The following is a 22,643-nucleotide window of genomic DNA, read 5'->3' as shown; positions in this document are numbered from 1 at the left end:
CCACCATCGCCCGGCTGAGACAGATGCATTTTGAAGTTTCATAGAGACGCAGCAGTCTGAGGATTTGTAGAGATAGGGTCGGCCCTTCAATCTGAGCATTGGTAGAAGTAAGAACTCTCTAGTGATTGGCCACTCTGCTTCTCTGATCTCTCAGCTTTCACCCCCTAATATCTAGGTTTTTATTGTTAAGACCAGTTAGAGTTTGTTCTCCTCCATGTTTTCCTCTGTCAGCCCAGATTCTGCTTGTTTCATTACCATCTCTCCTCCATTCCACTGAGATTCTGGAAAGCATTCTCTTCCTCTGCTACATACACAGCGTTGTTCCTTTTAGCTTTTGTTTTTCTTGCTATGAAACTTTGACAATTCTCGGGAAGTAAAGGGAATAAGGTAATAATCATCTTTATTATTAGTTTTGTTAGCATTTTGATATAGTTGCATAAAATATGGGGATAGGGGAAGTTGCTGAGCTCTTCAGAGTAAGTTGCCATTCTCCTTAACTAAATATTTTTTTTTTTTTGGTTTTTCGAGACAGGGTTTCTCTGTGGCTTTGGAGCTAGCTCTGTAGACCAGGCTGGTCTCGAACTCACAGAGATCCGCCTGCCTCTGCCTCCCGAGTGCTGGGATTAAAGGCATGCGCCACCATCACCCGGCTATATATATATCTTTGAAATAGGACATTTTCCTACTTAATCAATGCTATTAACTCAATGAGTAAATTAATAGTGATTCCCTATATTATTAATACTTAGTGGGTTTAATATTTTACATTTATTTATTTATTGTTTGTTTGTGCTATGCATTCATACATGCCTATAAGTTGTGTGGAGATCAGAGAACAACTTATAGGAATCAAGTCTCTCCTTCCACCACATAGTTCTGGGGCTCAAATTCAAGTCAGTTTTGATAGTAAGCATTTTACCCATTGAGCCATCTTGCTGGTCCATGGCTTTAATTTCTTTGATTCCTGCCCCTGGTATAGTTCCTGGCAAGTTTCAATAAATGTTAGAATGAATAAATTTCTCTGTAACAACTATGAATATTTACAATAGAATATTTACCTGTTAAGATATTGGGATTTTGAACTTTAAATTCTTTTTAATAATAATGTGCTTTAATTTTCAGATGAAGATACAAAAAGAAGAGCAAAGAAAGCTAAGAAAAAAGAAAAAAAGAGAAAACGGAGGACGTCAGTTTTTCTTTTCTTTTTAATGAAAAAGTTTAAAATGTAGATAAAATTATGTAAAATAGTATAATGGTTACACACACACACACACTCAGTCTGACCTATTACCCTCTCATGGGTAATCTCTACCACCCTCCAATCATTTTGGTACTAATGAGAGCTATCATTCCCTCCATAAATAATTTGATAATTTAGTACCTTTCTCTAAAAGGTATTCGTTTAAAGAAAAGTAAAGATAGTAATTTCTGTTGTGCTTAAAATGTTAACAGTCATTGGGGAGTGGTAGCTCACACCTTTAATCCCAGCACTCAGGAGGCAGATGTAGGCTGATCTTTGTGAGTTCCAGGCTAGCCTGGTCTACAGAGTGAATTCCAGGACAGCCAGTCCTATTCAGAGAAACCCTGTCTTGAGAAAACAAAAAATTTAATACTCAATTCCCTGTAGTTTTCTGTAGTTTATTCAAATCAGAATACAATTAATGTCCCTAATCAAATTGGTTATTCAGAGTAAATTAGCATGTTTTTCTGTCTTCTCTATTTCCTGGAGAGAGAAGGTATCTTGAGGTGGGCAAGGTTCAAATTGGAACTTCGGCCAGGAATACTTTCTAGGTGGTGCTATGTAACACCATCAGTAGGCAACAGATGTCTTGTCTCTTTTTGACATATTAGCAAACACTAATGGTCTTTGTCAAGAGTCAGTATATCACTGAGATTGCAAAGCAGTGGGAGATTACTTTGAATGCTGCTATTTAAACATATTTGCTATATTTTAACCCATTATACTGAAAACTTTTATTAACGCTTACATTGATGAGAACTCATTTTTGTTTTGTGGCGGTTATTTTTTTTTGCATTTTGTTTTGTTTTTGTGGGATTTTTTTTGTTTTGGGGATTGTTTTATGTTTTTTTTAAAGATTTATTTTCATTTAAGTGTATATATGTATGTGTCATGTATATAGAGGTCCCCTGGAACTACCTGATGTGCTGGGATATGAACTCTAGTTCTCTGAAAGAGCAGCAAGCATTTGTAACTGCTGAACCCTCTCTTTAATCTCTGATGTTTATTTTCTTTTCTTTTATTTTTACACAAGGGTCTATAAACCCCAGGCTGGCCTCAGGCTCACTAGATATCATAGGATGTGTTTGAACTCCTGATTTTCCTGCCTCTAGCTCCCAAGTGCTAGGAATACATGTAGTTAGTCTTTTTTTGTCCCACCAACCATCTCCCAAATCACACCACAGAGACATTTTATTAATTATGAAAGCTTGGCTGATAGCTTAGGCTTTTTTTATAACTTAAATTAACATCTGTGTGGTACCATGTGGCTCGTGGCTTTTACCTCTCTTCCTGCAGGTTTTGCTTCCTTTACGTCTGACTGGAGACTCAACCTTCTCCCCAGTATTCTCTGTCCTGAAAATCCTGCCTAGCTATTGGCCATTTAGCTTTTTATTAAACCAATCAAAGTGACACTTCTTTACAGTGTACAAAAAGATTTTTTTTTTTGCATCAGTTACAGACATAAGCTATCACCTCCGGCCTGAGAGTTAACTTTTAAGTTATTTTATTTCTATTAACTTTCTACATGATAAGTATATTTTGTTGATCTTTTAGTTATTTCTTGTTGATAGTAAAATACTATTTGGTTAACTGAGAAAACTGAATTGAAAAGAAAACATGAGAATGCCTTTTAATATGAGAATACTTAATTTGTATTATAATCCTTGCAGGAAGAAATCTAAGAAAAAGAAGTCTAAGAAGAACAGAAAAGACTCCAGTGATTCAAGCTCCAAAGAGTCCCAAGAAGAATTTCTAGAGAATCCTTGGAAGGATCGATCAAGTAGGTTCTTGCAGTTGACTAACTCAATACATGAAACAGTAACTGATTAGTCAAGTTGTGAATGTGCTTCTTAATATTTTTCATGCAGAGGCAGAAGAACCATCAGATCTCATTGGCCCAGAGGCTCCCAAAACACTTGCTTCCCAAGATGATAAGCCTTTGAAGTAAGTAGAAGCGTACAGTTGTGGGGTTTGGTGGTTCTCTTTGTTGTAGGCTATTTGCTTTGTTTTCTGCAGTACTGAGTATGGTCATGCCAGGTTAGCAGGCTGACCCTGAACTGTGCGTTCAGCCAGTAGCAGTGTATTTGCAGTCTCTAAAGGACTTTCTTAGCTCAGTATGGTGCTTATACCTGTGATCCCAGCATTTGGAAGGACGAGGCAGGGAGATCTGGGAATTCAAGGACATTCTAGGCTACGTTGTGATCTCAAGGTCAGTCTGGGCTACAGGAGACCCGGTTTCTCCAAAATAAAAACAAGCTCTTTAACTGTCCTTCAAAGTCCCCTTCCAATAGAAGGAGCATATGGAGAATCCCAAAGCTTCTACCCTCTTTAGTCCTTACAGCATTGCTTGTTTCTCGTGTTCAGTGCCTTTTAAAGTTTCTGTCAGTTTACCCATTTTTTATGGGGGAGGGAAAAGCATGAAGTCAGAGGACAACTTTTAGGGGTCGGTTCTCTTCCTCCACCATATAGGTACCAGGGATTGAACTTGGGTCAGCAGACTTGATGGTAAATGTCTCTACCTTAACTGTGAGCCTCCTCTGCAGCCCATGCAGTATATTATTTGTGTTTCCCTTATAGTGTAGTATAGTTATCTTTATAACTATATAAATTTTGTAAGTGCAGAGATTACTTTTGTGTCACAAGCTTCAAGTTTAATAGGAAATACAAGAAACCATCACTGAACTGCTTAAAAAAAATCACTTTTAATCAAAGGCAAAAGATAATTTTTACCGTATGGCATTATTTTATTATTTGTTACAAGTTATTTTGCGATATATTATTTATTTTTAGAGAGAATGCTCTGAGGACAAACAATACTGGTAATACCTGATTAATTAACCCACAGTTATAAGGTGTGAGTTTTTACTTGTGAACATTGGTTCATTTGTTCTTCCTGATTATTTATACATTTCTAGGTTAGTAGTACAGTATAATGTTCTCTAATAAAAATGAAGTAACTCACATCAGGCACACAGCTGCTCAGTACTGTTATGCTCACTACTATCTGAGGGAAAATGACGTGTGCACTCCTTTTCTATGGAGATAGTTTAATGAGTCTTTTGTGAATTCTGAATTACCTTGTAGCTATGGCCACGCTCTGTTACCTGGTGAGGGTGCAGCTATGGCTGAATACGTGAAAGCTGGAAAGCGAATCCCACGAAGAGGAGAAATTGGCTTGACGAGTGAAGAGATCGCATCATTTGAATGTTCGGGTTACGTAATGAGTGGTAGCAGGTATTTTCTTTGCATTGAATCAGTTTCCATAATTAACTCTTTTCCTTCTCCTTTTCTATTACTAATAGGATTATATTTTGGTGATGTTTTCACTAAGTGACTATTTCCTAATGGAAAATAGTATACACGTACACACATGCTGACACACACACACACACATACACACGCACACACACACACACACACACACACACAAATACTGGTTTCATTAGGAAAAACATACTTAAATAAGATTTAACTATGTATAAAACTTAGCCTCAAACTTTACAATATCTCCAAATTTAAAGACTAGTTTCCAGTTTTATTTTAAACAACTGGTCTACCAGGCAGTGGTGGTATACACTTTTTTTTAAATAATGACTTTAATTATGTATACAGTGTTCTGTCTGCATGCTAGAAGAAGGCACCAGACTTCATTATAGGTGGTTGTGAGCCACCTTGTGGTTGCTGGGAATTGAACTCAGGTCCTCTGGAAAAGCAGCCAGTTCTTTACCTCTGAGCCATCTCCCCAGCCCTCCAGTTTTATTTTGTATTCATATTTTGGTATAATTTTCCCCCTGGAAAATATAGTTAAGTTCAGCCATCTATCATAGAAGAATATGGGAATCCATGAGATAAACTTTGTTGGTTTTTGAGTTTGCCTCCAGGTCTCAGAGGACCAGAATTTCTGGAAGTGAGTAACAGTTAGGGATCATGAAGGATGTGAGGTTCGGCATGAGGAAATAAGACTATGGAAGAAACAGAAAATACTTGACTAATCAGGGAGAGGAAGGGCTGCAGTACTGAACTCATGTGGAACTGTGGCTTCTTTAAGATTACAAGCTACCTACTAAAACTGCTATTTTGAATTGATACCAGAGACAAATATATGTGGACCCTTCTTTCTAAAGTACCCCAGAATCTTAGATTTCTGCAAACCAGCATCACTTTGGAGGATGACAGTATGATAAGGACAATCCATTACAAATGTAAGGCTCAGTAAGGAGGGTTCAACATAGCCATTTTTTTTTGATTGAGATGATTATTTACATAAAAGGTCCCAAAGACTCTTCAGGGAGTTAACAAATGGTTGTATATAAAGTTATTACAGAACCAATTGTGTTTTTATATCTCAGCAACAGGAAACTAGAAAATACTATTAAATATATAATCAATATAACCAATAATGTATAACTGCATAATATATAAGGAAATATAATTAAACATTTATAGTTTAGTATATTATATAGTATCAGAATATGAATAATTTAGCACTAAATCTTAACAAAAGGATCCCCAGACCCCCACAGGAAAAACTATAAAACATAAAGAACCCTTAAGAGAATGTAGACATTGCTTAGTGGTTAATAGCACTGGCTACTCTTTTAGAGAACCCAGGTTCAATTCCCAGCATCTATATGACAGCTCACAACCAGCTTTAACTCCAGTCCCAGGGGATCTGAAGTCCTCTTCTGGCCTCTGCAGGTACTTCACATATGTGCTGTATAGATAGTTATACATTCAAATATACAAAACATTCATACACATTTAAAAAAAAGTTTAGCTGGGTGTGGTGGTACAGATCTTTAGTTCTAGCTCTCTGGCAGAGGCAGGCAGGTCTCTGTGTTTGAGGTCAGCCTGATCTACAGAGAGTTCTAGGACAGCCAGGGCTACAAGGAGAAACCTTGTCCTTAAAAACCAATGAATGGATGAATAATAAAAAAGAAACACTAAAGAAGAATTATGGAGACAGACCATGTTCAAAGATAGAATAGCAATATTGTAAAATTAGTTTTCTCAAATTTATCTGTAGATTCAATAAAATTTGAAACAAAATCACAGCAGTTTATGAAACTTAATAAAGTTGTTCTAAATGCTCTAAATGTTCTAAAATGTATTTGTTAGTTTGAAAGGCCAAGATTAGCCATGTTACTTCTAAAGAAGAGTAGGCAAATAAGATGTGGCCTACAAGAGATGAGAATTAAGGAGCTTGCCGGGTGGTGGTGGCCCACGCCTTTAATCCCAGCACTCGGGAGGTAGAGGCAGGCGGATCTCTGGGAGTTCGAGGCCAGCCTGGTCTACAAGAGCTAGTTCCGGGACAGGCACCAAAGCTACAGAGAAACTCTGTCTCGAAAAACCAAAAAAAAAAAAAAAGAAGGAGCTTGCAGGCCTTAGGAAGCTTAGGGAATAACCTAATTATTCAGTGGGATAAAATGCAGAGCCCAAGGACAGTTTTACATGTGTGGAATTTGTGTGTATGAGAGAGCATGCCAGATCTGTGCAGAAAGAAGTATTCAGGAAATGGAATAGGAAAAATGTCATCTATATAGAACATAGAACACTGAGTCACTATATATAAAAAGTAGCCACTAGATAACATACTTTTAGAGAGGGTGCCTCTTAGATAAAAATGTATTTTATAAACAAAACAAAACATGTGCTTACCTAGAAGTTTGCCTAGGCTAAAAGTAAGAACTTGTGTCCATCAAAAGACATTAAAATGTGAAAATTCCAAGCTCAGGTAAGATTCTTGCAATACACACAATTGATAAAATGCTGATAATGAGAATATTTAAATGAACACCTATAAAGAAATACAGGAAATGACAGAAGGTCAATCAAAAGAATACATGTATCCTATATATAAACTAAATGATGTTCATGATTATTGGAAATGGAAATCAAGACCTTGGTGAAATACTGTTTTGTACCCACTTAATAGGAAGAGATTCAAAGTTTTGACAGTGGCAGATATTGAGAGAATGTGGTGCCACAAGACCTCTTAAACACTGGTGGTAGCATATCCATTAACAATGTGACATTATCTTGGAAAGTTGGATTCTCATGTACATTATAACCAAGCAGCACTATACTAGGGTACCCAAGAGAAAATCCTGCCCATGGACTAGAGACACGCATGTAGGTGTTCATTATAGCATCTTTCTGTTCCATTTAACTGCACTAAACAACTTAAATATATTCCCATTTCCTCAACTCTCCCATCTTATCCCTAGATACCATTACACGAACCTGAAATGATTCCTCTTGTTACCCAGTCTTTCTTGGTTTTTCTGAGAGAAGTTTCTTGAAATAATTATGTAGGCTTGGGTACATATGCACAAAAGAGGTCATTAATTTTTCTCTCTAAATAACAGATCCTTTGAATCCAACATTATAGTTTTCCTCTGCTTCTATACTTTACTGATCTAACTCTCAGACTGCATCCTGTTTTCTTTATGACCCTTCTGGATTCTAAGGATATTAAACTATCCGCAGGATTCCTCGTCAGTTATAACTGAATGATTTTCACTTCATTCTCTTCTTTGTATCAGTGAAGTTGAACATTGATGTGACACTTGGTTAACTAAGAGAAATCTTTCATCTGCCCTGTTATGGACTTCACAAAGACAAAACCTACTATTACTGGCTGGGCATGGTGGCACGTTCCTTATATTACAGTGCTGGAGAGGCAGAGGCAGGTGGATCTGTGTGAATTTGAGGTCAGCTGTATTAGCCAGAGCTATTTAATGAAACTGTTTTTAAAAAACACACCAAAACCCAAAAACAAAAAATACACATAATCTAAAACATTTAATAAGTTTCCCATGTCAGTTTATTAGAAATAAGCAAAAAAGAATTGTCTTTAGTATCTGAAATTAATGATAATATCCACTATGCTGACAAACATTGGTGATCATAACTACTAGATATAAGTTAAAGGAAAAGGGACCATCGATAGATAAAATGTATAATCATTTGATGACCTATCTCCAGGTTCTATTGTCACCTTTTAAATAGAAGATTCTATATTAAGAACGGATTAATGAGGATATAGTATAAGAATTATTAGTAAGAAATTAATGTTGTAATATGAGCGGCGGGGCTGTGTCCCCAGCACCCCGGCCGCCTGGCTAGCTTATGCCCCAAATAACAACACACAAACTGTATTCATTTAAACACTGCTTGGCCCATTTCTATCTAGCCTCTTCTAGGCTAACTCTCGCACCTGGACTAGCCCATTTCTTATAATCTGTGTAGCCCATAAGGTGGCTTACCAGGGAGATTCTAGCCTACGTCCATCCTGGGTCGGAGCTTCATTGCGTCTGCCCGGGAGCAGGGAGCATGGCATCTCTGCTCCAGAGAGCAGAGCTGTCAAGTCTGAGCTCACTTCCTCTTCCTCCCAGCATTCTGTTCTGTTTACTCCTCCCACCTATGTTTAAACCTATGAGGGCCAAGCAGTTTCTTTATTGCTTAACCAATGAAATCAACAGATTGATATATGGCACTCCCACATCAAATTAATTAAAAACTAAAATTGTCTTTAGGCATCGTCGAATGGAGGCCGTGCGACTGCGGAAAGAGAACCAGATCTATAGTGCAGACGAGAAGAGAGCCCTTGCATCCTTTAACCAGGAAGAAAGACGGAAGCGGGAGAACAAGATTCTGGCCAGCTTTCGGGAGATGGTGTACAGGAAGACCAAAGGGAAGGATGACAAGTGAGGACTTTCCCACTGTACAAGTGGACATTTCTAACATCACAAAGGAAATTGTGGGTTCTAGGCATAAAAAGGTTATTGTTTTGTTTGTTTTGGGGGTTACTTTTTGATGTGTGGTTTCAAGCAGTTCAGGTTGGCCTCGGGCTTTGTGGCCAAGGATGACTCTGAGCTCTTGGTCTCCTGCCTCTACCTTCCAAGTGTTGAGATTCCAGATGTATGCCACTATGCCCAGCCAAAAAGGCTACTGCGCTCTGGAATGGTTTTTCAGTGCTTCCGTGCCTTCTGAATCCTTCAGTCCTTCAATAAAAGATGTTTGTTGATACATTTAGTAAGTTATTTTGGGCTTTTTAAGGTTGACCCTAACTTTCTGGTTTGAAAGTCCAAATTTTGAGTGAAATCATGCAATGTTAGAAAGGTGTCACAGAGAGAAAGTGGCAGCGGCAGCAGAAGTTTAAATCTTACGTTGTGATTTGGTGTGAATATTTTTAGCTCCATACAGTGTCTGCCCCTGCCCCAGCAGAACTTGGAAATGGCATATCTCTATCTTGAATGTGTCACAAATGGGCTGTTAACAAAATGAATGACAGTGTTGCTGTAAAAAGCAATTGTGGAATTTGAAAACTGACTGTTTCTACAGTCTGCCCTAGAAATGTATTTTGGGCTAAGTCTACCTCTGCTCTAAAAGCAAGCAAACCAAAAGGCTAACTCACAGATGTGTGGAATAGAAAATGTGAGCATTAGATGTTTTAAGTTGTTAATGAATTACTTAAGATAGTTCTTTCAGCTGCCAGGGTGTAGCTCAGAGTTAGAAAATGTGGTTATCATGCATGCGATCCTGAGCTACATCCCCAGCAGTGCAAAAAGAAAAAATTTCAAATGCAGTCTTGGGAAGTCTATTGTTGTGCCGGTATAAAAATACTATTTCTAGCTAAGCTGATATTTAATGATAGGATAATATCTAAAGGAATGAACATCAGGAGTGCTAATGAGGGAAAATATAATGTCAGTATTTTAATTAGCTGTTTCATGATAATGAAAGTAAACTATTAAATGTTTTCATTTGTGTTCTTTATGTACTCAGATTTTTTTTTTTTTGAGACAGAGTCTCACTGTGTAGCCCTGGATAGCCTGGAATTCCTAGAATTCCGCCTGCCTCTGCTTTCCTGGTGCTAGAATTAGAGGTGTGTGCCACTGCACCTGGCTATCAGCTTTGATTTTAAACATTGTTAAACTCTTCAGCTTTTTTATATCAATCAATGTCTTTAATCCCTAACTTTGTAGAAACCCTCCTTGCTTTATCACTGCTCGAAAAGTTGAATATATGTTCTTGGAAAATGTGTTTTTAGCCCACAGCTGCTGAACTGGCTAGCAGTTAGCATGTAGTAACATCTGTGATCTTTGAACTTGAAATGATTTCACTGTATCTGTTCTTCTCAGTCTAGTAAGTCTGCAGTTTCCTAAAACTTCATGGAAACTAGCTTCCAAAGTTTCAAGTCTTACTGTTTCCTACACCTCCTCATGTCATACAATGTAAAGTTTATAATCCCTACTTTAAACTTTATTCTGGAGGGGCATTAGTTTTTGTTAACTGGCTCCTAGCGACTGGATGAATATGTTTTCATTTTTCTTAGGTAATGTAGTTTAAATGCAACAATTTTATGGTGTATAAGTATTATGGGTTTTATTTCGATTCTTCTCTTGTATAGAGTAGTCACAGTCAATGAAAGAAAAGATAGGAATTTATTTCAAAACCTACCATTCCTTGAGTCAGTTCATTTGGATAAGATCTGCAAAGACCAGCTTTAATAGCAGATCCTTTAAAAAAGTGGAAGGCTAAAAGTATTTTATTTTTAGCTTGAGTTATTGCTTCAAACTGTGTTTTATCACCTGAGCTCTAAGCCAGCCACTGTTTGCAAAGGCAAATCTTCCTGGTTTACACACATATGCACACACACGCATGCATGCACACACACACACGTGCACACACACATTTGTAATTGAACAAACATTGAGTTAGGACTTCTTTTTGCTACATTCCCAGTGAACAAGATGGTGGCTAGGGTTCTAGCTGTATTGTTCAAGTTCTTTAGGCCCATTTAAAATATATGTAGAATGATTGAAATTTAAATACTTCATTTTGTTCTCTAAAGAGACTTACTTAGTTTCTTACTTCTTCACCTGTTGTTCATAGGGTTTTCTCTCCTTTTTAAATTGTTGTACAAAGATAATAGTAAAAAAATAGAAGACTTGCTCAGTCCTACCATGTGTCTTGTTTGTTACAAGTATTCTGTGTTCCTTGTATGTCTTTGTCACTCAAAGTATAGTGTAAATTTGTCGTGGACATTTTAAAATTGTGTGACCAAGCTTAGGAGTCTCATAGGGAAGGTAGGAATACATGATGACCCAGTGTGAAGGTAGAAACAAGACCAGAAAGGAATAAGGGTGCTAACCCCTCCCTAGTTCATTGTACTAATAAGCATGTGATGTGTTCTAGAAGCCAAAACATTCAGTTTCAGAATTTGGCAGTGAGGGTCACCTTACAGTAGAAGAGGTCTGTGAGTAGGCAAACCCTTCATACTGTGTAGTATGAGCTCAGAAGTGTTGCCGTTTTGTTACCCAGCATACCCATAAAAATGTGTATCAAGCCTGGAGGCAGGCACAGAGAAGGACCAAACAGCTAAGGGCCAATGGGTGAACTTGAGAATTGTTGGAAATGCAACTCTGTGCTTGCCAGACTCCAAAATCATGATATAGTGTTGACAAAAACCTTTTCAAAAACAGAAAACAACTTATTACAGAATGGATAACGAATAAAAGCAAAAATGCAGATGGGTTGTGTACCACAAGTTTATTATTCAATAAATGTTATGTGGTTTGATGTTCTGTTTCATATTTTAATGTATCATTAAGAGTCCTCAGACATAACACAAGAATCAGACAACTTTGAAAGGAATAGACTCCAACAAAATATGTTTGGTCTCAGTAATGTCTCTCAGCCATTGTTCTCGAAATCGGATCTTTCCTGGTCTATAGAGGAAGGGGAAAAACATGCATACACAAAGCTTTTATAATCAAACAAAACATTGAGACAGGAATTCCCTCCTTACATTCCCAGTGAACAGGGTTCTGACTGGTTTCTACTGGATTCCTTACTGTTCTTTAAGCATAGGTATAAAGTCTTTTGGAGGGCTGCCATGAAGTAACATGGGTTGCTACACTTGAGCAAATTCATTGTGAGTTTCATGTGGTTCTTTATTGGGAGCGGAAGTCCTGAAACATAGTTTTACTCTATAGTCCAGTCAAGCCTGAAACTTACAGCAGTCCTCCTGCCTCAGCCTCTCAAGTGCTGAGGTTATAGACATACATTATAATGCCTAAAAGGGGCGTTTACCCATAGTAAATTCAGTATAATTGTTAAGTTTTCCTGAAGAGGGCTAGGGCCGTAGCTCAGTGGTAGGTTACCTGCCTCATGTATGCAAGGTTCTGGGCTTGATACCCAGAAAACACACGCACACACATGCACTCACACACACACACTTTCAAGCTTTGATGTTTCTGTAGAAATAACAGATATGACTCACTTTGCATTACCCTGTTCTATCAACTAATTCATAAGTTTCTAATTACTGAAAAAAAAACACTAAGAAAAACAGTTTTCTAGACTGCTGCCAGAATCATCCTTTCAGCCAGTCCTGTAGGGAAAGTGGTCAAAGATGAGGTGAGCTCTGCATGAATTATCTGTGGGTGTGGGCCTGTGGGATTCCTAGAATGTGACAGCCTTTACCTCACCCGTTTAGAACAGGTCTCCAAATTTTAATTACCTTTGAAGTAGTTCTGAATTCTCAAAGATATAGGAGACATCAACAGGCATATCCTGAGAGAGAGGGACAACCGTAAGTCTGGACCAAGCATGCCAACGCTCAATCCTCCCCCTCTCCCCTTATCCAGAAGTATATATTTGCATTTTCAGGACCCATAAGTGGGAACTTATTAGCTGGTACTTCTTTTGTCATTTAAAGGCTATTCTGCTAAAGACTTTTTTTTTGGTCACAGCTACCTTAAGCTACACCACAAGATTGGAGACAGTCGCCAGAGGCGAGTGTCCCTCAATAAGAGCATGACTCAGTCTTTTGCCTTCTTTATTAATTTCTTTTGGCAAGGGGGGGATTGAAATTGTTTTTTAATATCGAAGTTTAGTTCTGTTGTCTTCTTAAATGGTGCATTTTAGTCAGCTCTGGCTCTCTACCTCTTAGGAATGGAACAAACCAGAAGGAAATAATATAGATGAACAAGTTGGAACATTCTCATTTTGAAGCAGTGGTTTTGCTGTGTTACCTGTACTGGTGGTACATACATACACACCGAGGAATGAGGACCAATAGTTACAATAGTAAGTAAGACCCTGGCTAAAAAAGAAAATAAGCTAGGTGTGATGGCACCTGTCTGAATCCCAGTACTCAGGAGGTAGAGGTAGAAGGATTGTCACAAGTTTGAGGCCAGCCTGGTCTACCAAGTGAGTTCAGTGTCAGCCAGGGCTTTATAGCAAGACCCTGTCTCAAAAAGCGGGAGCGTTTGGGGATGTAGCTCAGTTGGTAGAATACTTCTCTAGCATGCCTGAAGCCAGTGCCACATAAATTGAACATGGTGACCCGTGCCTGTCATCCCAGCACTTGGGAGGGAGAGGCAGGTTGGAAGCCAACCTGGACTATATGAAATCCTGACACATAAGATAGAAAAAAAGGAAGGAAAGAAGTAGAAGAGGGAACAGGCAATGCATTGTTTGGGAAGAAAATGTTCTAGTTAGAAGGAATGGTGGATGTCTCTATCAGGCTTATTGGAAGAATAGCAAGATTGGAGTGGTAGAAAGAGAATAGAGGGAAAGCGGTAATGAGAAAGCAGAAATAGTATATTTATAATATGTATATTAGATATAGTCATAGCTCATTGTTATTCAGATACAGTCTCTAGGTGTGTGCTATCAGAATTACCTAGGAGTTTGCTGAGAATGTATTATCTCAGCTGGGTGCTGGTAGCCTATGCCTTAACCCCAGCACTTAGGAGGCAGCCAGAGGCCTGTGGATCTCTGGTGGCCAGCCCGGGCTACAAAGTGAGTAGGACAGCCAGGTCCACACAGAGAAACCCTGTCTCCAAAATAAGACCCTCTGAATTTGAATCTTCATTTAACAAGATCCTCAAGTAATTTCCATGTACTTCAAAGTTCAGCACTATTGCGGGGACATTTTAAACAAAAGACCGGAGGCTGGAGAGATGTCTCAACAGTTAACAGCTCTCCTTCAGAGGACCCATAGTAGGCAACTTAAAACTGCCTGAAACTCCAGATCCAGGGGATCTGAAGCCCTTTCTTGGCCTCTCATGCACTCATGAACACACACACACACACACACTTAATAAAAATAAATCTTTAAACACAGGAGTGACAGAAATTGGCTTTAAAGGGCTACTGCATGTGGGCAATGACAAGGAGAGAGAACAGTTAAGCTATTGAAATAATCCTGGGGACAGAGGGAGGGAGAGAGACAGGAGATGTGGAACCCTGTCCATACTTTCTTGATGGGTGAAGGGAAGGACATGATGGAAAGAGAAGAGTCAAGGAAGATGCTGAGGAATCAGCCATCAGCTCAGATGCAAAGACTTGAAGTGGGTCAGTTGTGGGGCGAAATCAAACATTCAATTTTAAGGCTGGGGAGACGGCTCAGGGCTAAAGCACTTGTTTAGCGTCCAAAGGCCCTAGGTCCAACCCAGAATCACAGAAACAAAACTAATTTTAAAAATAATAAGTGAAAGGTGCATTAAATCTCAAAATATGCTAGAGATTTGGAAATCATAACATCTAGTGACATTAATTTTTCTTATTCAGTCACTTTATTTTTTTGTTTTATGTTTTTCAAGTCAGGGTTTCTCTGTAGCTTTGGAGCCTGTCCTGGAACTAACTCTTGTAGGCCAGGCTGGCCTCGAACTCACAGATCTGCCTGCCTCTGTCTCCCGAGTGCTGGGATTAAAGGCATGCACCACCACCGCCTGGCTTGATTCACTTTTTTTTTTTGAGATGAAGGAATCACAGTGTGTCACCAAAATTGGGTATAAACATTCTCAAAAAGTGTTTTTTTTTGGGGGGGGTATAAACATTTTCAAGGTTCTTATTTTTATTATTTTATGAGTGTTTTGCCTGCATGTATGTGTGTGCACCACACATGTACCTGGAACCAAAGAGGGTTTCAGGGTCTCTTGGACTGTAGTTACAGATGACTATGAGCTGCCTTGTGGATGCTAGGAATCTAACCCAGGTCCTATGCAAGAGCAGCCAGAGCTTTTAACCACTGAGCCAGCCCTGGACTAGCTCTTGTAGACCAGGCTGGTCTCGAACTCACAGAGATCCACCTGCCTCTGCCTCCCAAGTGCTGGGATTAAAGGCGTGCGCCACCACCGCCCGGCCCTGGATTTTATTTTTAAATTGTGTGTGTGTGTGTGTGTGTGTGTGTGTGTGTGTGTGTGTGTGTGTGTTGTTGGGGGATATGTGTTTATTAGTATCCAGAAGCTAGATCCTTTGGAGCTGGAGTAATTATGAGCCCTGTGTCTTGGGTCCTGGGAACCAAACTCAGCAAGAACAGCAAGCGCTTGTAACTGTCATAAACACGTTCAAGTGATTCTTAACCTCCTGAGTGCTGAGAGCAAAGTGCATCACTGTACCCAGCTTGAGGTTTTGTTTGATTTTGAAATGTACCTCTTGCTGTTGCTCAGGTTGGTATGCAGATTCAAATGATTCTCCCATTTCAGCCTCCTCAGTGGGTGGGGCGGCTATAGGCAGGCATCCACGTACCCAGCTCTGGGTGGTGGTTAAAGCCATATGACTGGATAAAATAACGAAGCTAAGTACAGAGAATGGGTCTGGGCATTGGGACATTGTAACATGAAGTTGACCGTGTGAGGCAGACACCAGTCCATGCCGCAAAGGAATGGTGAGTGCGGGACAAGGCACGCCAGGAGAGCATACTAGAAACCAGATGCAGAGTGTGGAGGACAGTAGTCAGCGTGATAGGTGCTGTGGACCGGCCAAGTAAAATGAGGGCAGAAACGTGACTGCTAAGTAGAGTGGCATATTATTTATGTTTTATTTTATTTTTTTTTAGTTCTTTTTTTTTTAAAATATTTATTTATTAATATACAATATTCTGTCTGTGTGTATGTCTGCAGGCCAGAAGAGGGCACCAGACCTCATTACAGATGGTTGTGAGCCACCATGTGGTTGCTGGGAATTGAACTCAGGACCTTTGGAAGAGCAGGCGATGTTCTTAACCACTGAGCCATCTCTCAAGCCCCTATTTATGTTTTAATAAATAAAGCTGGCCTGAAGGTCAGTGCAAAGAAGCCACACTGGTCAGCCATACAGGCCAAGCAGTGGTGGCACACACCTTTAATCCCATCAGCCACACTAGTTAGCCATAGGGGCTGGATGGTGGTGGTGCACGCCTTTAGTCCGAGCAGTAGAAAGGAATATGAGGTGGGATGAGACAGGAACTCGCTCTCTCTGAGTCCGAAGGTTTCACTGAGGTCAGAGCTCTCTAGTGCCTTGACTGCTTTGTTTTTCCGATCTTCAGGTTGAACCCTAATATCTGTCTCTAGGTTTTTATTATTCATGCTACAATTAAGTTTTATGTGTTGGAGATACAGCTAAAGGACAGAGTAACTGCCTAGCACATGCAAGACCGAGGGTTTCATCCTCAGCACCACATAAACAAACAAACAAACAAATGGCTTGAATTTGTTAGAGTGAGCACTGGTAGCACACCCCTGGAATCTCAGCACGGGGGAGGCTGAGGCAGGAGGGTCAGGATTTCAGGGCCATCCTTGGCTATTTAAGTAGTTAAAGATCACAACCTGTCCCCACAAAAGCCCAGTGTTTTGCAGGAGGCAGGGGAGTCGATGATACCCATGACCAAAGATGTCATCATTGCTGAATCCTCACTGAAGGGACCAGGATGCAAAAAGCAGAGCTTACCGGAGGTTTGCTCTTGTTGAACTTGATGGTGAAATAGGCGTTAGCACTGACTCTTGCTAGGGGTCTCACGGCAGTGGGGGCACTCCAGCGCACACGGTAGATATAGTGGAAGGAGTGAATTAAGTCTTTCCTCTCTATAAAATCCGCATAGTACACCCAGCGATTTTGAAACTCCCAAGTCTGTTTCACAGAAAAAAGAGAAAGCTCACAGAGAGAGAACAGCAGGATCAGCTCAACAAAGGCAGTACCTAACAGGGTTACAGATTCTGAAATCTTGACCTTGTTCAGTTTGTTTCGAACTAGGACCCACTCTCAGTTATTCCCACAGGAGAGAGACAGAATAATTCGGAAATGCGAAACATTTGAGATGAGCTTTGGGCGGTGGCAGAAGCAGAATGGGGCAAGGGTTAAGGTGTGGATGTACACATCACACTTCACATTCTCACTTGGGAGGCAAGTGTGTGGCTAAATTGGAGACTAATCAGTGATTGGAATAGGTGTTCTGTTTACCCCAGGAGGCCTCCAGGGTAATGAAGCCCATTTCAAGCACCTGTCAAATTGGACTTACTTCCTTTGTTGTGATACGTGGCTTAGAAAAGAAGGGCCGCGTTCTGGGGGAGATTTTTCTTTGAAGGCACTTACTATGCAAGCCTGAGGACTTGAGTTCAAACCCCAGGATCCCCATAAAGGTCCCAGCTAACTCCATAGGGCTGTCCTCTGACCTCTCTATGTGTGCACTGTGGTAGGTGCGTGACCCCCCATCTCCCCCCGCACACAGCATTCAAGTATAAAAGTAAAAGAAGGTCAGGCAGTTGGGCTATCTACCTCAAATGGGGGGCTGGGAGGGGGTAGTACAGCTCAGTAGCAGAGTGTTTGCCTCCTGTGTGGAAGGCCTTGGGGTCTGATCCCCAGCATGGGTCTTGTACACTCTCTGAGACAGGGTCTCACTAGATAGTCTGGTAAGAAAAGACATGAGGGTGGCAGATCTCATCTGATTGGGGGCTGAGGGTGTAGCTAAGTTGTCAGAGTGCTCATGTTTGCGTGCACAAAGCCCTTGGCTTGTCCCCAGCACTGCATAGGCTAGATGTGGTGGAGCACACCTGTCATACCAGCTCGCTGGAGGTAGAGGCAGGAAGCTCCGAAGTTCAAAGTCACTCTTAGACATCCGATGAGTTCAAGGCCAGGTTGGGCTTCAGGAAATCCTGTGCCCTTCCACCCCCCAAAATGCAATGGGATGGAAAGATAGGTACACAAGGAAGTGCCCTGAAGTTTGGCTCCCCAGAAACCCATATAAATGCTGGCTGGGTAATGGTGGTGCAGCTGTAATTCCAGCTTTAGAAGGCAAAGACAGAAAGCTGCTTAGGGCAAGCTGTGGGATTGACTCATTGAGAGATCCTTCCTCAAAAATAAGGTGGAAAGGGACTGGAGAGATGGCTCAGAGGTTAAGAGCACTGGCTGCTCTTCCAGAGGTCCTGAGTTCAATTCCCAGCAACCACATGGTGGCTCACGACCATCTGTACTGAGATCTGGCGCCCTCCTCTGGCGTGCGGGCATACATCGAGGCAGAATGTTGTATACATAATAAATAAATAAATCTAAAAAAATAATAAAAATAAGGTGGAAGAGTGACAGGACCCGCACACACGCGTGCTCACACATGCATTCCCATAAAATGCATATTCATAGGCAACATATACCATACACATGAAGAAAAAAGTCATATCTGTTTTTTTAATCCAGACTGTGGGAAATTTTGTTTTGTTTGCTTGTTTTTCGAGACAGGGTTTCCCTGTGTAGCTTTGGCTGTCCTGCAGCTCACTCTAGGGACAGGCTGGCCTCGAACTCACAGAGATCTGCCTGCCTCTGCCTCCTGAGTGCTGGGATTAAAGGCTTGTACCACTACTGCCTGGTTTAGACTGTGGGGAATCTTAAGTGGCACAGTGAGACATTTTCCCTTTCTTTTGGCCATTAGTAAAAAGTAATGGGCTTCTGACGGTTTCAGAGCCAAGTTTGTAAGTTTGAAGCCAAGCTTAAGGAAAGTAGGCTTGGCTTCACAGTATGGGGTGGTCCGCAGAAGTGAGGTTCAGGGCAATGGAGTATAGAGAGGAGGCCACTGCCCAGGGTCTGGTGAGCACCAACAAAGGTTAAAATGGAGTAGTGGTACCAGGATCTGAGAGGAGTGGAGAGATGTGAGCCACAGTAGGAAAGGACCCACATGAATGAAGAGTTATTCAATATATGCGCATTACAAAGGGCCAAAGACATGAATGAGTAGGATGTTGTTTATATGCGTATGCATATGTGGAAATAATGGTTAACCTTTTGTTATTTCTTAGGATCTTTCCAACTTGTACCTTTTCTTTTCTTTTTCTTTTTTTTTTTTTTGAGAAATGGCTTCTCACTGGTCAGTCCTAGGCAAGCATTTGCCTGTCTCTGCCTTTCTGGCACTTGGATTACAAGTAAACAGCATCACGCATGGCTTTTTAAGTGGCTGCTAGGAACTGAACTCAGGTCTTCGTGCTTACACCGCAGGCGTATTCCTGACTGAAATATCTCTCCAGCCTTCCTCACCTTTTGGAGACAGAGACTCATGTAACTCAGACTGGCCTGGAATGGTAGTTGAAAATGACTTTAAACTCCCAATCCTCTCACCTTCAACCCCCCCACCCCCCACCCCCCCCAGGGCTGGGGTTATAATCCTGTACCACTATACCTAGAGATACTTCTCTCTCCTTAGGCCAGCTTGCCCCCATTGAAAATGTCAGCACAAAGTGCGTATGTGGAAATAGCATATCTTTGGGAAATGTACAATTAGGACGATACAAATGCATAGCAATGTGGTTGCACTTTTCTCTTTCAAAGATCATCCTACCTTGGGGCTGGAGAGATAGTTCAGTGGCTAAGAATGCTTACTGACTGGGGAGGTGGTGCACCCTTTTTAAGCCCAGCATTCAAGAGGCAGGGGCAGATGGATCTCTTATGTGTTTGAGGTCAGTCTAATCTACATAGCAAATCCCAAGCCAACTTGAGCTTCATAGTGAGAGCCTGTTTCAAAAAATTAAAATAGGACTGGAGAAATGGCTTACTAAGAATGTTGGCTACTCTTTTCAGAGAACCTGGCTTCAAGCCTACATCTACAGCAACTCCCAGCCACTTCCCACTCCAGTTCTGGGGCATCTGACACTCTCTTCCAACCTCCACAGGCACCAAGCGTACACATGGTGCACACACATACAAGTAGGGGCAAAACCATTCGTACACATACAATACAAAGATGTTTTTCTTTTTAAAAGAAAAGAGCAGTGTTCGAAGGGTTACAATGCTTCTATTAAAAACATAAGACAAGTAAGCAAAACTTTCCAATCTTGACTTTGGAACTCACAGGAAAATTATGTTTACTTATTCTAGGTGTCTTTGATGCCACCCCTTTTGTTTTCATGACCTCAAACTTTTGATCAATGGAGGACTTTTTTGTTGTTGTTGCTCACACCCTGGGGTACCAAAATGGAGTGACCAAAGTCACTTACCGAAACAAACTTCTCAATTTGTTTCCGACCCTTTTCTGCTGTGAATTCTCCATGAGTGAGCCACTTAATGTTCTTGATGGGGTTTCTGGCTTCTGCAAACAAGGTAGAGGTGTGTTAGTTGCCTGGTAGTGTGCTCTCACAGCAACGAGACAATTCTTTAGACAAATAAACCAGAAACTTACCTTTCACCAATTGAACAGCGGCAGCCAGAACGCCCTCAACTATAGTCCGAGCTACCTCACCTGTCCTGTCGTCTTTTCTTTCCTCTACCACAGGCTTTTTCTCTTTGACTTCTGGCACAACTTTCTTCTCTTTTGTTTCTGTCTCGGGTGCCTTCTCTTTTACCTCGGGTACAGCCTTCTTGTCTTTTATCTCTTGTATTCGCAGAGACTTGAATCCCTTTACCTCAAGCAGAGGTGGCATGTCTTTCTTCTGTCTCATGTCTGGCATAAAGATCTTCTCTTTAAATTCTGGAACAAGTAGCACAGCTGGCACGACTGGTACGACTGGCACAGCTGGCACAACTGGCGCAGCTGGCGCAGCTGGTGCAGCTGGCGCAACTGGCACAGCCGGCACAACTGGCACAGCTGGCACAACCACCTTCTCCTTTGGTTCTACTGGTGGCACAATTTTCTTTTCTTTGGCTTCTGGCACTACAGGCACAACCATCTTTTCTTTCATCTCTATTGACATAATCTTGTTTTCTCTCGTGTCTGTCACAATTTTCTTGTCTTTTACTTCTGTCACAAATGTCACCATCCTTTTGTCTTTCGTCTCTGGCTTCTTGTCCTTGAGATCTGAGATCGTTACAGTCTTCTTTTCTTTTGGCTCAGACACACTCTTTCTGTCCTTCGGATCTGTGATGATGGTCACAGTCTTTTTCTCTTTCTGATCTGTTACAGTCTTCTTTGGGTCTGCCACAGTCTTGCTGTCTTTTGGTTCTGTAGCACTCTTGGGCTCTGGAGCATCTGGTTTCTTTGCCTTGGCTGCGCTAGTGTTCTCCACAGTCTTACCCCTCTGGGGTGGGAGTCTTTTTCTGTTATCCATTTTATTTTGCCTAGATTAAAAAAATATTTATGTGTGTGAATGTTTTGCTTGTGTGCATATCTTGCACCAACTGTATGCCTGATGCCTGCAGAGGTTAGAAGAGAACATTGAATTCCCTGTAACTGGAGTTACTGACAGTCGCATGCCACCATGTGGATGCTGGGACTTCAACCCAGGTCTTCTATAAGAGCAACAAGGGCCATAAAACAGTCATGTCTCCAATTCTTCCACCCTGTCCATTGGAAGGCCAAAATACTCAGGCCACACCCACTGCCTCTTGAGAAGAGACTGGGAGTGAAGGGTGCTAGTCAGACCTTTTACTGCCGACCCTTTTTATCTGCTTGCTGAGATGGACCTTGCCTGAAAACCAAGGATTTTCCATGCTGCAAACTGAGAGGACTTAAATCGAAATGCAACAGAGGAATTCTTAGCTTCCTTGAACCATAACTCCAAATACTGACTCTAAATGCCTCAGTTAATGCTTTGAACAGATAAAAGGGGGTCGAGACTAGTTTAAAATTCGAATTTCATTTTTTAAAGACTTATTTATTTATTTTATGTGTGTATGTTCTTGTCTGCATGTACATCTGCACATCAGAAAGAGGGCATTGGATCTCATGACAGTTATGAGATGGCTGTGAGCCACCATGTGGGGGCTAGGAATTGAACTCAGGACCTCTGGAAGAGCAGCCCGTTCTCTTAATCACTGAGCCATCTCTCCAGCCTCCAAATTTCATTTTTAAATCTGTGTGTGGGTTTGCTTGTGCATGTGAATATGGGTGCCTGGAAATGCCAAAGGAAGACTTTAAATTGCCCTGGAGCTGCGGTTATGAGGGGATGTAAGTCACTTGATGTAGGTGCTGGGAACCAAACTTGGGACCTCTGGAAGCTCAGTACATGCTCTTAACCACTGAACCATCTCTCCAGCCCCAGCATGACTTTTTAAAAAAGTTGTGAATTGAGGGAATAAAAGTGTATTCCAGTAGTAGGCCATTTATCTAACCTTGAGAAGCCTTGGGTTCCATCTCTAGCAACACACAACACACACACACACACATACTCTCTCTCTCTCTCTCTCTCTCTCTCTCTCTCTCTCTCTCTCT

General features: G+C 40.9%; 2 protein-coding genes across 2 annotated transcripts in view; one reads left to right on the top strand and one right to left on the bottom strand.

Annotated features, from left to right (window-relative positions):
* The window catches only part of Nkap (NFKB activating protein), a 24,031-nt gene extending 12,255 nt beyond the window's left edge, over window positions 1–11,776 (top strand). Inside the window, exons 5-9 of the mRNA XM_005368878.2 lie at window positions 1,123–1,186; window positions 2,911–3,020; window positions 3,109–3,184; window positions 4,325–4,474; window positions 8,779–11,776. Of these exons, the coding sequence (XP_005368935.1) occupies window positions 1,123–1,186; window positions 2,911–3,020; window positions 3,109–3,184; window positions 4,325–4,474; window positions 8,779–8,953 (575 nt within the window). The 3' untranslated portion in view covers window positions 8,954–11,776. The remainder of the gene's footprint in view (window positions 1–1,122; window positions 1,187–2,910; window positions 3,021–3,108; window positions 3,185–4,324; window positions 4,475–8,778) is intronic.
* Window positions 11,777–11,782: 6 nt separating this feature from the next.
* Akap14 (A-kinase anchoring protein 14) overlaps window positions 11,783–22,643 on the bottom strand; it is a 14,596-nt gene continuing 3,735 nt past the window's right edge. The window contains exons 2-6 of the mRNA XM_005368879.3: window positions 20,676–21,550; window positions 20,494–20,585; window positions 16,967–17,146; window positions 12,771–12,823; window positions 11,783–11,976 (exon numbers count right to left, since the gene is read on the bottom strand). Coding sequence (XP_005368936.1) covers window positions 11,883–11,976; window positions 12,771–12,823; window positions 16,967–17,146; window positions 20,494–20,585; window positions 20,676–21,540 — 1,284 coding nt within the window. The 5' untranslated portion in view covers window positions 21,541–21,550 and the 3' untranslated portion in view covers window positions 11,783–11,882. The remainder of the gene's footprint in view (window positions 11,977–12,770; window positions 12,824–16,966; window positions 17,147–20,493; window positions 20,586–20,675; window positions 21,551–22,643) is intronic.

The sequence above is a fragment of the Microtus ochrogaster genome, unplaced genomic scaffold, assembly GCF_000317375.1.
Source record: "Microtus ochrogaster isolate Prairie Vole_2 unplaced genomic scaffold, MicOch1.0 UNK42, whole genome shotgun sequence".
Lineage (NCBI taxonomy): Eukaryota > Metazoa > Chordata > Mammalia > Rodentia > Cricetidae > Microtus > Microtus ochrogaster.
This window is presented reverse-complemented; position numbering and strand designations above follow the sequence as displayed.